Genomic DNA, 16935 nt, shown 5'->3' with positions numbered 1-16935 from the left:
CACAATATTGCAACACCCTGTATAGTTTTCTCGAGTCTTCACGTCATCTATCTCATCAAAATTACTAATTTTAAGAAGACTGGAAGATTTTTTTGATGTAATATAGCGTGTATTTTATTAATACACTCAGCTTTTGTCGTTATGAAATTTCGGAAGTTCTACAATCGGAACTGTGTAAGATAAAGTCAACAAAACAAACAGTAATATTATGGGTTAAAAGTGGAATTTCTCGTATAAGAATAGTCCTACAAACCCCTGATTAATTGATTTTGTTTAAGTTTTACAAGACAAAGATATTTTAAAAATGTAATTGTTCGTTAGCTCTGTAAAATTCAAGAGACTTCTAACCATCAAATGAATGTTTCGTTAAGATCATTCGATCACTTAAATCGTCCAGAGATATTACGATTATATGGACTTTGACATACATTATACTTACTTGTTGAATTTTCTCTCCTGGAATCTGACTTACACCCTGCAAGAGCAACTGACTTTGAGGACTTTGGACAGGCGTCTTTACAACCTGCTGCTTTACAGTTTGATGTTTAACAGACTGCAACTGCAACTGAATGTGAGAATTCGGAACTACTTGTTGTAGAACTTGTTGGTTATTTCCACCTTGAGCTTTATTGAAAACCGCTTGTTGAACAGTTGGCTGCACAGGCGATTGCACCATATTGTGTGGCTGTTGTTGAGATATACAAATACCAGCTGGTTGTAAAAACACTGTCTTTTGGGACACTGGTGAAGACTGCTGAACTTTGTGATTCAATTCCACATTTGAGAGACCTCGCTTGTCAACAGTTTTTGTAGTAGGGGATGACAAATGCATTGGCAACACTTGGTTCAGTGGTGCGCAAGGCATAGGCTGTCCCTCAGCCGGAGAATTTGCTTGGTGATTAGAAACTGACGTCGGTACATTCTGATGATGGTTTGTGTTGTTTGGAGCACCCATGAACTGATTATGAATGAGAGGTTTCTGTTGTGTCATGCATTCTAGTGTGTTTGGCAAGTTAAGGAAATCAAAATTCACATCATCCTCCATGCTTAGCTGCTCATCATCAAGATGAGACAACAATTCATCATCGGCAAAAAAGTTGTTACTCTTCGCGAAGAGCTCCTTTTCACAATTTGTAATTATATCTGAAAATAAAGAACGATAATAAATTATACAATCTAAATTAAGATTTAAAACAAAATATTAACTACCTACAGCTAAAATTTAAACAGCGTAGGACGTAAACTTATGCCCACGACCGTTAGGACGTAAACTTATGCCCACGACCGTCTTCCTTTCTTTTCCTCCATAAATGTATTAACATCTTGCATTACAACTAAGCACTACAAGTTTTGTTTACTAAGTGGCAGCAGTTGAGTCACAGTGCCTGAACAAGTAAGACGGGTTTCTGATACTGCCTGGAGACATGAAAATTTTCAATTGAAGAGCAACAGGTAGTTGTAAAATTCCTCACCACGCCTGGACGTTGAGCAGCCGATTTTCATCGCCAATCGGAGGGTGTGTGTGGTGATAGTGTTCTTACAGAAAATGCTATTAAGAAGGGATGCGTGAGTTTACAATCAAGTGAACGAGTGTGAAAGATGAGCAGAATTCTGGACGTCCAAAAGCAGCATCGACTGAGGCTAACATTACCAGTGTTGAAAATTTCATCATGGAAGCTAGGCATGTCACCATGAAGGAGATTTGTGATACATTGGGGCTAATAACGGGAATAACAGAACGAATAATTACAAATTAACTGGGCCTAAAGAAGGTTTCTTCTCTCTGGGTTCCACGAATGCTTTAGCTTTATGATGATCAAAAAGAGGCAAGGAGTCGATCAGGTGCGCAAGCGTGAACATAAAACAACAACACAAGTTCGGGTTCAAGGAAATCATAGATACAAATGACAAACTGTTTTACCTGTTTACTAACTCTCACTATTTTCCCTTGCAGCCACGCAAACGGTTGTGATGTTATCACGTCATACGGTACGAAGCACAGTGGGCTTGACATGGGTAAACACTGCGATGTAGCTCAGTTCTCATTTAAGTCTGTACTGTCTGTTTTTATTTTTTATTGACATGATTTTACACACTTTTGAAACTGAAATGAATTGAAGGAAAGCGAAGAAAGCAATTACTTGAGGGTTAATCTCTATATCCAATGTTTACTGACTGACTGACCAACCCCTGGCCCAAACTACTTACAATAAAACCTTGAAATTTGGACAGTATCAGGTTTTGTGACGTAAGATATCACTAAGGAAAGGTTATTGGAAATTCTACGTGAAAGGGAATGAAATAGAGGAGGGGATATATCGGTATAATTATTATGAGATGTCCATATATTACGATCCCTTAGGGTCAGAGACATGGAATTTGATACTTGCATGTCGTTTAAAAGTAATTTATGTGTTTCATTGTTTTCTGATATTTGTTCAAGAAGGAAAGAAAAAGGAGTGGTAGTGGGTGGCTCATTATGATGCTTACACGAAGTGTTCGAATTTCGTGCGAGACTTCAAGTTTAAACCAATTCTATGCGAAAGAAGGAACGAAAGGGATTTCCTACTTTAGTAACATAATTCCACACACAGCTCGTCACCAGCTTGTACTTGAACAATACATCACAATACCCACAATAAAACATGATTAAACACCAGATGAATAAAGAAGAAATAAGACAAGAAAAGACAGTAAGGCGACGTGTGGTTTACAAATACGCAAAGTTAAAGTAAGTGTAAGTTAAGAAATTTACGTAAAGTGTCCATATTGCTGTTCATGAAGTAAACGTATTATTTCTATAGTCTTTATAAGTTTGTATTAAGTTAATATAACTCAACTTTTTTAGATAAGTAACTTGCAGAAGCTCATGTATTTCCATAATGCTTGTATTAGATATCTTGTAAAGCATCGCCTAAAAAGGCATATAAGGATAGCCATTCATTAATCTGAAGTGCAATTTCCATTCTAGGACAAGATATCTACTAAAATTCCAAAATGAAATTTCGTGACCTTCGTGACCAAACCATAAGATTTCGTAACATTCAAAAACTAATAACAATACATATATTCTTTAGCACTTATCTTTATCTTATCTCTACTTTCAAAGGCAGTAGTCAGGAGTGATAAACACTTGGTGCCTTCTCACAGTTCAATGAACTGGTTAGATGCATAGGTGGTTTCGGCGATGCGATTTGTATGGGCACTTCTCAATGGTGCTAGCTGAAGGGCAACCTCAAGGGCGAATTTGGGTACGAATTAGGCTGAATTTTCATGTATGTGATAGAAGCGCCCTTTGCTTGCTATTTGGTAGGGTCTAAAACCGATCATAGGCACTTTTGGCGGTAAATTTTGACCCGACGTTTAATGGAACAAAATTTTCCCGTTCCTATTTATATTTGTACAGAAAAAAATCGTGACCCAAAATCTAAATTTCTTAACTTTCATTACCGTTTTCAGATTTTGTGATCGACAGACACCCTGTAGGAGAGGCTAATGTTCCACAGAACATGGGCAAGGAGCAGGAATTCAAACAGATTCCTCACATTTTTTCCCACCATCATGACTTTTGGCAATGACAAACATCAAAACATAATTAGTTAAATTTCACAGTAAACACGCAACGGAATTGGCTAATTTTCTACTATCTGCTGTATTGAAAAATGCGAAAGGAAGAGGTGATGCGGGGTTGCCATATGTCCGACTTTTTCAGCTCACTGTCCCTCTGTCCCGACAGATTCGTTCGGTACAGTCATTTGGGTACGAATTAGGCTGAATTTTCATGTATGTGATAGAAGCGCCCTTTGCTTGCTATTTGGTAGGGTCTAAAACCGATCATAGGCATTTTTGGCGGTAAATTTTGACCCGACGTTTAATGGAACAAAATTTTCCCGTTCCTATTTATATTTGTACAGAAAAAAATCGTGACCCAAAATCTAAATTTCTTAACTTTCATTACCGTTTTCAGATTTCGTGATCGACAGACACCCTGTAGGAGAGGCTAATGTTCCACAGAACATGGGCAAGGAGCAGGAATTCAAACAGATTCCTCACATTTTTTCCCACCATCATGACTTTTGGCAATGACATACATCAAAACATAATTAGTTAAATTTCACAGTAAACACGCAACGGAATTGGCTAATTTTTTACTATCTGCTGTACTGAAAAATGCGAAAGGAAGAGGTGATGCGGGGTTGCCATATGTCCGACTTTTTCAGCTCACTGTCCCTCTGTCCCGACAGATTCGTTCGGTACAGTCATTTTAAGGAATAGGTTTTTCTCTTATTTTATCTACATATTGCGATGCTATTACTTATTGGAAGTAGTGTGATGAGAGTTGGATTACTCGACGTTCATTCTCATTGCTAAGTAAGACTTACACATCTTTGAATTTCACAAGTTTTTGATGGAATCTGTAAAAGAATCCGTTATATATAATCATTAACATTTTAGTATGACACTGTTACAATGCAAGTTTGTGCAGAAGAATTCAAAATAGATGGAAGAATAATGCAAAATGTAGGTGACAACTAGGATCTTCGTTTTGGTCGTTTTGCTTGCTTAAACGTCTTATCAAGTTCCTGAAGTGTTACATTTAAATGTATGTTTTACTGGTTGCCTAAATTCAATCTGGCAGACAAGAAAGCAGTACCATAAACCAAGAAACAGATAGACAAAACTTTATTTTATTTATTTATTATTATTTGGGAGGGGGATAATCTTGTTTTTCGTTAATGTCGTTCTCTATTCGGGAAACATTTTATCCTGAGCTTCAGACAAAATTAAAGCTATAAACGGCCATTTTGGAGATGATGATAGTTTAATTTCTTTTTGTCCTTACTGTTGAATCTAGTCAAAATGTTTGAAATGAGAAATTTGTGGATATTGTTTGAAACGTTCTCTCTCTCGAATTTAAGTGACCTCAATAAACGTTATATATAGTTATAATGAAGTTTTAGTTCATTCATAAAATTTAAATGATAATTTTATTTCTCCAGAATAGATATTTTCAATACTAATTAACTTCTAAGTAAAACTCGTTTGTCGTTAAACGTTAACCTAATAAACAATTCGCTGAAACTAGAGTTTGTCCACAGATCTCCACTTTCTCTGTTCTTTTGTGTTATAACGGAAAAACTACGGTGGAACATACCGTTATCCCTCCACTAAACTTGAAATATTTTTAAAAACCCGCAATTTCCCAGGCACGGAGGCCAAAAAAAAAAAAAAAAAAAAAAAAAACTGAGCCCTTGCATCTCTACGTGAGATGCTCTATTTTTGGCATGCAATCTGAACACATCTTTAACCTTTGGATACGCATTTATGAGAGTGACATGAAAACCTCTCAGCTCGAGACAGGTGCTATGTTCAATAATTAATTTCAACAAAAATTCAGAACCATTAATTATAACTTAAAAAAGATGTTCAAGATATTTTTGCACTATCATGATCCTACCATCACATAGTACGAATTAGGATGTTAGTTTCAGACTGACTATCGGTTAGTGTTCAAGAATGGTCAGAAATATTGCCTGACAATTAAATAAATTTTATTTTAAAAATTGATTTATTTTTTTTTGTTTAAAATCATACGATTTTGATAAATCAACCCTGTGTATAAGTAATCAAAACAAAAGGGGATCTTACTGCGACATCACTAGTAATGTTAAAAAACGTAATCCAAACTGTACTCTTTTAAACAAGTTATAGGCAGGGCTTGAAAAATCCACTTGCCTGCTCGCCAGTGATGGGTACGTTTTTTTACATTTGACCAGTGAAGTCTGTGTAAACACTGTAACTGTAAAATGGTCTAGCTAGTAGATTCTTTGGCTAGCTAGTACTTGCAATCAAGATTTTTCACGCCCAGGTTATAGGTCTAGTCCGTAAGAAAGTTAAGATTAACTGAACTCATTTGTGGATGCAGTATATCAAGATATAATTCGCAACGATAAAGCTGCCCGACAGATAATTGTAACATGAAGAACACAGCGCATTCTTACTATCCTCGTTTACGCATACCCACCCTCGCTGACGCGCCTGCTACACACGGACGCACCTTATGCTGGCTCATCAGCTTCGCAGTACCACTACGCGGGTTAGATACAATTTTTGCTTTCACTTGACACCTAGCACAGGTTCGATTTTAAACTGTCCTTTTATAGCATAAGTTCATATGCTGTACTTATACCCATAACAATAGATTCCCTTAGATGCGTAAATTTAATAACTTGCTTCACTCAATTCTGTATTATTCAAAACGGTCATCATAAGAACGTATGAATGTAATCATGTTGCTGTCACTTCAATTTCTCTCGTAAACAGAAAAGCATTACGCTTAAAATGGAAAACATTTCAAATTATTATGTTTTGGGGTACGTCGTGGAAATATCTGGAAGAATTATTTCTTCATTGGAATTTATAATTTAACTTTTGATTCCTCCCTGTAAGACGATAGAATTGGTAATAATTACATAAAAAAGAAAAGACAGTTATACTTTGTTAAAGCATTAATAAAATTAACATTACATTCTGGCACAAATAAAGATAATTTCTTAAGGGAATTGCTGCAATAACATTTTTATAAAAGAAAAAATTGGTAATACGAAACTTCCTTATTTGGAGAGCAGAATTTCAGTAATTTTAAATTACCTTCATCATTTTATAACACAAATATTAAGATAGCCTTCACATAATCCAAATTCCGTTGTCAACACACTGACATGAACAAATATCAAAAGATATATATGCATTGTATGAAACTCGTTCACAATTTGCGAAGTAAAAATATCAACTTACCATCAATGCCTGTTAATTCACTGATGTTGAATCCATCTCCTGGTGAGGAGGAATTCCCAGTAGAAAATTCAGACACTTCATGATGAGGTTCTGATACATACCACCTCACCTGTTCATCCATCTTTTACGAATTATAACACAGTTCTTGAATTATCGAAGGTAATCAGTATGTCTAATTACTTTACGTCATGAATGTAGTCGTCTAAATCACTATGTTTGCCAATCTTTATGTTTGAAGTTCATTGAACACATCACAGTTCCAATGTTGAATAACATTTGCAAGATGCGTAAACGAAAACTCAAAAACAATAGAAAATATTTTCTATATCACCAAAAACTCCCATATAAACACACGGGTACTTGCGTTATTTTCATACCGTTTACATCAGGTTACCTGTCTGCAACCAATCAAATTGCTCAAATGCATCTGGTGATTTTACGTCATCAGCAGACGTACCACACGTAAAGGAGGACTATCGATACTTCAAATTCAACATATCGAACTAGGATATTCAATTCATCGAATCGGACAAACAAGAGTATACGTCTATGCTTAGTTGAGGACAAGAATTTCGTAATAGAAAATATTGTCAAATTAGAAAATAAATGTCCATTGACGATTTATATTAGTGACAATTTACAATTCTACAGAAGAAAAACATAACTCATACGAACTTCTCCGTATAGTTTTCTTGATTTGATATTCACATTAAATCTAAAAGCATGAATTTTTTTTATCCTGAACGTTTTGGTCCTTATGCAGAGTCGTTTTGAAGCGTGATAAGTGGCATACTAAAGATATCGACTAACATATGATCCCTGCAGTAGTCAGGCTTTTAGTATGACGCTAATCATAACGTCAAAACGACTCTGCATAAGGCGGTTTGATTCCTGTTAACTAATTGTAACAGTTTTCTTTCTTTTTTTTTTTTTAAATCACTACTAACAATAATCAGAGGAAGATGACATGCATGGGTAATTAAATTTTTAGAATGTCATTATCCAGATAGCATTTGACAAAGAACTTTATTGGCATATAATCTTTCACCAGAAAGCATTTTCAACTACTCCAACCAGTGTTCGAAGTGAAAAAAAAAAAAACAGAGGCGGTATGCTTTTTGACTCTACACACCGGGTATGAAAATGTTGAAATACAATGATGGTGTGCTGCCTAAAAGATAGCATTTCTATTTACATAATGACTCAAAGCCATGCGAGAATTTTTAGTAGTTACGGTACGGGTAGGGCATGAAAAGGCTTTGGTCTCGCCCCAAATTTTCTGCTAATAATAAAAAAAATCTTCTTATGTTGCATTATAGAGAATTATACACGAAAATGCTCTAAAAACTGATTTTTTTATATATTATCAATTTTTAAACAATTTCCTGATTTTTTAAAATAAAATTTAAATAAACTATAATTTTTTAAATAAAAGGGACATTAAAAATCCTGATTTTTTTTATATATTATTAATTTTTAAACAATTTCCCGATTTTTTTAATATATTATCAATTTTTAAAATATTTCCCGGTTTTTTAAATATATATTATCAATTTTTAAACAATTTCCCTTGGGTAAACTCCGGAACTTAAAACTCGACTGAGGGGTATTCCAGATCGCCGGAAGGTTGTTATCCAACTATTAGGAAGATGCAAAAATATGTTTTAATGAAAATATATAAGCTTTATCAATTTAATCTTCTTGACACACCATATAATAAACGAACACTTAAGCAAAATAACAGAGTTTTATTGCATAAAACTATATTTTTTTCTTGTAAATACCGAACTCAGTTATGTATTTCTTTACCATTGTAGACACAAAAGAAGTTCCGGCGAACTCCTAACAATACTTCCCTATTTTAGTTTAAACGAGTCACCTCAGTATAGTGCCTTTCGTTTGTTTGGATTGGCCTCATGAACGACAACCAAAGGGTACGATATCAGGGCTCGAGTTATATGTCATTAAAGAGCATCAAATAGTCAATTACCAACTTATTAGATGCAGTCCGCCAATAGGGAAAAAGTGATGGGACTTTAAAGATAACATTGGAGCCTATGGCAAACACAAGAAAGAAAGCATTTATTCCGTCTCTGCTATGTATTTGAGAAGGTAGATAGCGATTCAAATGACATGTTCAAACCATACAGTTGATGTGGAGAGTAGAAAGGATTGAATGATCCAAACAAAAACAGTTTGTGCAATATGTGCACATCTCACAATGGCCATCAACTCGGAGTGATAACACAATTCAGTAGTAAGAGAGTCGAAGCAGTAGTGAATCGGTGTCTGGAATGCTTCTGGTTCGATATCCAGGTATCCTGCTTTGTAGAAAGCAAATCGAACCATGTTCCGGAACAGGGGAGCACAGAACTGATAGTGTAAACGATTGGAGATTCATGAACTTGTCATGGTACCAGATGTTCGTGTCTTGGGATTGTGTCAGTGACGAGTTTGACAAAGTTCTCGTAAGGACGGAAGAAGTACACATCCACGAGCTGCACTAGTCCTGTGCATCTAGCCGGGATCAGTTTCTTCGTGAATGTGACATTCGAAGGAACAAATTTGTCGGAAAGTTCGTTGTCTGTATTCATTGAAGCAAGATGTGTACATTGTACAAACTGCTTTTGTTTGGATCATTCGATCTTTTCTACATTTCTACATCAATGTATGTCTTGAACATGTCATTCGAATCGCTATCTCACCTTCCCAGACACTAGGGAAGACGGGAGAAACGCTTTCTTTCTTGAATTTGCCATAGGCCCCAATGCTACCTTTGAAGTCCCATCACTTCTTTCCTATTAGCGGACTGCACCTAATAACTTGAAAATTAACTAACTATTTGATGCTCTTTAAGGATATACGAGGGCTATCCAGAAAGTAGATTACGTTTTCGTCTGTGTCCGCTAGGGGCGGGGCTAGCGCGGCCATCTTGGGGTCAGAGCGTTGCGCAGCTCAGTCGGCATCTAGCCGTGCTAGTGAGAGGTTCGTGCTGTGCTCCGTTAAGATACTGTGACGGTTTGAAATGTCTGCGTTAATTGAAAATCCCGCGAGCTGCGAGGTGCGTGCAGTAATAAGGTTTCTGACAGCAAAAAACTGTAAACCGATAGAAATCTATCGGCAGCTGTGTGAAGTGTATGGGGACAACATTATCACTGAAGGTGGAGTGCGACAGTGGGTCATAAGATTTAAAAATGGCCGAACCAATGTTCACGACGAAGATCGAAGTGGGAGACCCAGCAAAGTGACTGCCGAACTTGTCGAAAAAGTCGATGTTAAAGTCCGTGAAAATCGAAAGTTCACAATAACGGAACTTTCTTTGAGTTTTCCACAAATTTCGCGAAGTTTGTTGCACGAAATCATCAGCGAAAAGCTTGGTTACCACAAGTTTTGTGCAAGATGGATTCCAAAAATCTTGACAGAGGACCACAAAAATCAGCGAATGGCTGCAGCGTTGCACTTTTTGGACGCCTACAATAAGGATGGTGACTCTTTACTCGATCGCATCGTTACTGGTGACGAAACATGGGTGAAACACGTGAACTGTGAAACAAAATTGCAATCAATGCAGTGGGGGAACACAGGTTCTCCCCAAAAACCCAAGAAATGCATGCAAACAATGTCGGCAAGGAAGATGATGGCGACTGTTTTTTGGGACAGAAAAGGTGTGATTTTGGTGGACTTCCTGGAAAGAGGCACTACAATAAACGCTCAAAGGTATTGCCAAACTCTGCAAAACCTCAGAAGAGCAATTCAAAACAAGCGCAGAGGAATGTTGAGCTCTAAGATCTTGTTGATTCACGACAACGCCCGGCCCCACACGGCAAATGTCACGCGTGAAGTTCTTGAATCTTTTCAGTGGGAGTTGTTTCCTCATCCGCCGTACAGTCCCGACCTGGCACCGAGCGACTTCCACCTATTCCCAGCAATGAAGAAGTGGCTGGCTATGCAGCGTTTTGATGACGACGAACAGCTGCAAGAAGAGGTAACGAAGTGGTTGAAGTCGCAGGCGGCCGAATGTTTCGACGAAGGAATTTCCAAGCTCGTACATCGCTACGATAAATGCCTTAATTTGAATGGTGACTATGTCGAAAAGTAGTATTTGTGTGTGGCTTTCATCCGTATATAATAAAATTTGTTTCCTATACTTTGTTGATTTTTTATTCCAAAACGTAATCTACTTTCTGGATAGCCCTCGTACTTTCTGGATAGCCCTCGTATAACTCTCAATCGCGCAACTAGAGTCCTGATATCGTACACTTTGCTTACGAGTCCTTTCTGTCATGTGACTTTTATCTGCAACCAACACAACCAACACGAGTTCTTGCGTAGGAGCAAGGGGTGAACTACTTTGTAGACACCTCATTTTTAAAACAAAAGATGGGAAAATATATAACAAAAATGTTGGTGTTGTCAACTTAGAAATTATTTCTACATAAGAAAAAGTCTTTAATGTGAAAAGCAATTCGTCAATTACTATGTATAAAAATGGATTTATTAAAAGTATATTAGCATCCATTTTCCAGTGACGGTATGTCTGGATCACTGAAAAACCAGAGGCGGTATGTCTTCATCACTCAGAAAGCAGAGGCGGTATGGCATACCACCGCATACCGCCTCACTTCGACCACTGACTCCGACTATTCCCAGTTCTTTCTAGCATAGTCAGTTATAATTCGCAAAAGCCTGTAGGTGCCGAGTCCTCCTTGCAAAGTTATCGAAATCTAGTGTCCAGAAAATTTTGCTAAAATTAAAAGGGAGCTCATAAACTTAACATTCAACACTTACAGGTTCTTAGGAAAGTACGGTAGCTCGCTAACTAACGCTGGTGAAAGAAGTCTACCATGAACTGCTGGTTGAAAAAATCGTATCAGTGGGTTTTCTTTGGATTCTCTCGTTCACTTCCACTGTCTTCAATGCACTAATTAAAGCATTTGACAGAATAACGCTGTATCACGCATTTAAAAATTTATTGAGTTACCAGTGCAATCATGCTCTGCAAAAGATGACTGACAAATACCGTACTGAAAGGCTCCTTTCCTCACTGCTCAAGATATGGCACTAATATACTGGCAAACTCTACGCGGAATGTTGCTTTATAGACTTATACAAACATACTACAGTTTTCGTCGTTTTTCTCGGTTTCATTGAAATGTACCATGCTGTGTTATTCGGGGGAATGCTTCAATACTTTCACAATGATTCACTTACGTTTACCTTGCGTTCTTTTTAGTTTGCAGGGAACCATAGGACAACGATAAACTAAGCAATTCACTGTAACTACTTTATAATTATGTATTACTCTGCATATAATAACAATTGCAATGAATATATTCAAGTGAAGCACGAAAATACATTAAATTACCTACCACAGTAACAAAATGTGAATGATACACTTGATTGCATGCTACATTAAAGCTCTACAAATGCATTGTTTAGTGTATTAATAATTTTTTTTTTCTGGGACATTTCACTGGTTTTCAGTGGTCACCAAATCTTTCGAAAGTTTGCCCCCAAACAGATTCGAATATCTGTCTCCCTAAAAAGCGAGCAAGAAAAAGTATAACCTTGTATTTATCGGGATATTACACAGTAAAGATGCATACAAAATATGAGAATTTTATTTCAAATTACAATGTCGAATATGTTAACACATTGATAGATCAAAGTAATCTTATTATCATTCATTAGTCATTTTTCAGTTGAAATTGCAAGACTCCTCAATAGGGTTGCCAGATCTTTAATAAAGGAATATTTTTAGCTATTGTACAGAGTCCATGCGATATTCAATGTAAAATGTGCCTTAAAATGTAAAACTTACGGGGAAAATGTAAAATCCGGTAATCTCATTCCTCAAACAAAGTTATATAATGATATTACATTAATAATAATAATAATAATAATAATAATAATAATAATAATAATAATAATAATAATAATAATAATAATAATAATAATAATAATAATAATTTGGATTCAGCTTTTGAGTTTAGCTTCCTGTTCAGCAGCGAGACTACATAAGACGTCAATCTACAACTTAATATGAGATTCGAACACATTAACTCAAGCCGGGAATGGAACTTGGGTCTGCCTCACCAAAGCTTCGTATGCTATCCACACACACACACACACACACATGAAGAATCTCTAATACATATACACATATACATACATATATAATGTAGGCTTCGAACCAGTTGTGACCCCTAAGAATCTTACCTGGAAATCTTGATTACAAGGAGGCGCATGATCAAGGATGTTATAAAATAGAGGATCTGCCCTTACGTATCTTCATCCTATGAACTCAATGAAGACAAAAAACAACCGAGCATCGTCTGAGTAGGCACGTTTGATTGGCTACTCTCGTTTCCGCCATGATTGTTGGCTTGAAACATTGCAATCGTAGTGGCGCGGAGCGGGCAGAGTGGGTGTGGCGAAATTGTGACGTATGGCTTCACGATTTTGTTGTATGGGCGGATCCTCCTATTTTATAACATCCTTGCGCGTGATATTATTCATCCGCTGTGGTTATAACCGTCACCAGGTTATATAAGTAATTTTTGTGGATGCTCTGTATATTTTGAAAGACATAAATCATTCTTCAATTTATACTTTATTTTTGCAAATAATTTCTTCGGTAATACTCTGCGACGCAAATAATTTCTTTTCTTCGGTGGAACTGATGAATTCAATTTATTTCCCACGAATCAAGAATAAGAGTCTCATCGTTCACTCATACATATACAATATGTCAAACTTTTTTTTTTTTTTTTTTTACTGTGAGAAGCTTTTATTGAATAACAAAGGCTACATTCATTATATGAACTACATATATGATAACTGTATTTTCTCTTACTTGGGTCCTCAGTGTTTCTTCCTTACTCATTAAGATGCAAAGACTACGTTATTCGAGCGCTTGGAACTAAATTAAGTGCTTTCTTCAATTACTTATGGATATACTAAATCACAGCTGCGGCAGGCCAGAGCAAACTGCCAGGTGTGTGAATGACTCACCGGTGCTAACCATATCGTTCAGCGAGTTTTATCTAGAAGTTCCCGTGGCCAGTGAACTGTGAATTAACGCAAATTTTTTTTAACATTTAATTTGTGTATCCATACAGGTGACTTAACCTAATTACATTTTAAAATAAACTGCCAACATTGACCAGTTGGTCAATCCAGCTTACATTTAGAGCGCCTGGACTGGGAGTTTTTTCCACGCGTCAATATAGCCAACACGTTCGTTTAACTCCACGGCTATCCCTCACTTAGAGAAATCCCGGGTCCGCTGACCCTGTTCGTACGGGTCCTCAAATGAGCTAATTCTACATTGTGACTCCATGTATGTGTTCTGCTGGATATGGACTTTTCTCGCAGCAGCCAGGAACTTACGTCGTGGGATTACTTTAGTGTTACTCCACAGTGTTAACCTCCACGTCTATTAGTGAGTAGTGTGAGAAAAGTGTGGTGAACCCCCAAATATGTCATACATATGTGATACAAAAGTAAAGGGCTATTACCTCGCGAAATGTTAAGTGTAATTTTGTTTGTGGAAATAGTAAAGTGTCTATACCCCTATCAGTGTTTAATGTTGTGATTGTTTTTCTTCTACATGTACCTATATTTTTACATGGTGCATTTAATAAATAAGCATAATATCATTTTATTTAATGTGTTTTCATTGCATGTATGAATTATATTTTTGTGTGTCGTGATCTGAATGATCGTTTGAATGTCCGTGAGGATTTCGAGACGAAACATCCGAACCTCTTGGTGCTTGATGCTCATCTTATTGTTGATACCGGAGGGCGATCCGGGAAAAATTCTGTAATCCCTTTTTGGAAATGTTCTTTGATATCTTAACCAGGTAAGTTCAGGTCTTGTGAAGGTACTCGTTGATGGGACAGTGGGGGGCAGATCCGGAAAGCGGCTACATGGTCAATGTGAGTGTCCCCTTAACACTAGAACGGCGGTATTATTGATACTCTCTAGAACGGCGGGAGTGGGTCAAAAATGACCCTATCCATTTTTACTAATTATTTTTATTCTAAACCACTAATATTTATTGTATAATAAAACGTGTCTTTCATTCAATAAAACAAACAACTTCTTTGAACTCCAGGTTGATATTTATTGATCAACGTGTTTTTGCCAATAATACAAATTTAAAAAACATGAATTTTTTTATGAATATAATATTGTTAGGACGATATTATTAAATATATTATATAAAATGTCAGTTTATTATATAGAAATGTTATATATCATTCTAATTTCTAGATAGTTATTACTCTTAGATAGTTTGTACAAGCGCATGACCTAACTGAACTAAACTAACCTAATGTACACACATCTAAACTTGCAGTCCTACACAAAACAAAGTTCAGTCACTCCTCTACAAGGAGAACGGTCATACAAAAACATTGTTCACAATTAAAAACGTGACGTATTACACAAAAAATATTTACTAATATGGTTGTAATACGCATCTGTGCATTTCTATAACTTTCCTCTCCATATTTAGAATTTGTGGAAACACATAACCTAAAATAGCATACACAGTTGAAAACTTGCAGTAGTTCAAACCAAAAAAACTCAGTATAGAGTGATTGTTTTCTAAATAAGATATGCTAGTTTCTAATCATGAAAACTGTGACATAAAAAGAATGGTAAACTACCTGTTTTTCGAACAATTCCTTTAGAGATTCTACTTCTTTGGTTGAAGTGTAAGATATTCAAACATACGAGATAGTAAGTTGTCTCCCATTTAGACCTCTAAACTTTTTGGTTTCAGTAGCTTTGAAATTTCTGGTTACGCCACAGGCTAGTAGTCTAAGAATTCTTAGTAGCGCCGGAAATCAAACCCGGGATCCCTCAATCAGTAGTCAGTCACGTTCACCACTAGACCAGCGGGGCGGTCATATAGTGGCGATCACAGTGAGAGCTTCGGCTTTCCTCTTCCAACCCGTCTGGTATATACAATAGAACCTTGTCCCAACCCGTCTGGTCAGCGTAGGAGCAATAGACCCAGTCCTCTCTTCGGGGAGAGGCCTTATCCAATATTGGATCGAATATAGCTGTGATTTATTTATTATTATTTATTTGTTCTATAAACGTCTTCTCAGGAAACATTTCAACACAGTGATACCAACAAAAAAGACACTAGCTATATATTTTCACAATACCATGCAAATTGTTTGCAAAACTTTTGTTAAAATGATTGAAATTTTTATGAATATTTTGTTACGATGTAAGACATATAATTTGTGTTTAATAATAATAATAATAATAATAATAATAATAATAATAATAATAATAGTCTCATCTATTTTACTACGCTTATTTGCAGAAGTATGGTTTCCGGTGCTTATCTCTTTCACTTCCGATATTTCATCCGAATCATCATACTCGTTGTTGCTCGACAGGTAACCATCTGAAGAAATATCAACGTGTTCAGCGTCAACTCGACCTCACTTATGTCATTGAAATTTGCAACTATTTCATCCGGTGTCATCAGTTACTTGCTCATAATTAGTGTTTGAAATAGAACTTCAGTCCGAAAATAATAAGATTCTCCTAATCAACAGACTCTCTAAAGTATTACTAACTCAAACTAAACTGACAAAATTGCTGAGAAGCTGGTATTGAATACGAAATGAAATGGATGAGAAAGAACGATCGCAAGATAAAGCCAGCAGTGTTGCTACAATGCAACAAAATATCACTAACAAAATAGTTGGGTCAAAATTGACCCACGCCGCCGTTCTAGTATAATTGTTTGGTATTTCAAAAAGCAAAGTGTGGATAAGAGTAAAACTTAGTACAAATATTTCTTCCAGAGAATGAGTAAAAGTCACAATAATTCGATCCGATTCGTAAGAAAATAGAAAAGTTGTTAAAACGTAAAATTCGAAGTGGGTCAAAAATGCCGCCATTCTAGTGTTAAACAGCGAGTTTTCAATTTACTTGCAATTTGTTATCACTGTCCTTGTGATAATCCCATATGTTCATACATCAAAGAGGGAATGGGGAGGTGAAGGGAAGGGATTACTTTCAGGGTTGATTGTACTATTGTTCCGAGACATGTCCGTGTGCTCTTCCATGACACTTTGTAATTGCTGGTTTTGATCGTCTCTG

At 36.3% G+C, this 16935-nt stretch overlaps 1 protein-coding gene across 1 annotated transcript in view; it reads right to left on the bottom strand.

Annotated features, from left to right (window-relative positions):
* Nucleotides 1–7211, bottom strand: part of SREBP (Sterol regulatory element binding protein) — a 46560-nt gene extending 39349 nt beyond the window's left edge. The window contains exons 1-2 of the mRNA XM_081738045.1: nucleotides 6799–7211; nucleotides 440–1143 (exon numbers count right to left, since the gene is read on the bottom strand). Of these exons, the coding sequence (XP_081594171.1) occupies nucleotides 440–1143; nucleotides 6799–6919 (825 nt within the window). The 5' untranslated portion in view covers nucleotides 6920–7211. The remainder of the gene's footprint in view (nucleotides 1–439; nucleotides 1144–6798) is intronic.
* Nucleotides 7212–16935: the final 9724 nt, after the last annotated feature.

This window comes from Thermobia domestica, chromosome 14 (assembly GCF_964235325.1).
Source record: "Thermobia domestica chromosome 14, izTheDome1.hap1.1, whole genome shotgun sequence".
NCBI lineage: Eukaryota > Metazoa > Arthropoda > Insecta > Zygentoma > Lepismatidae > Thermobia > Thermobia domestica.
This window is presented reverse-complemented; position numbering and strand designations above follow the sequence as displayed.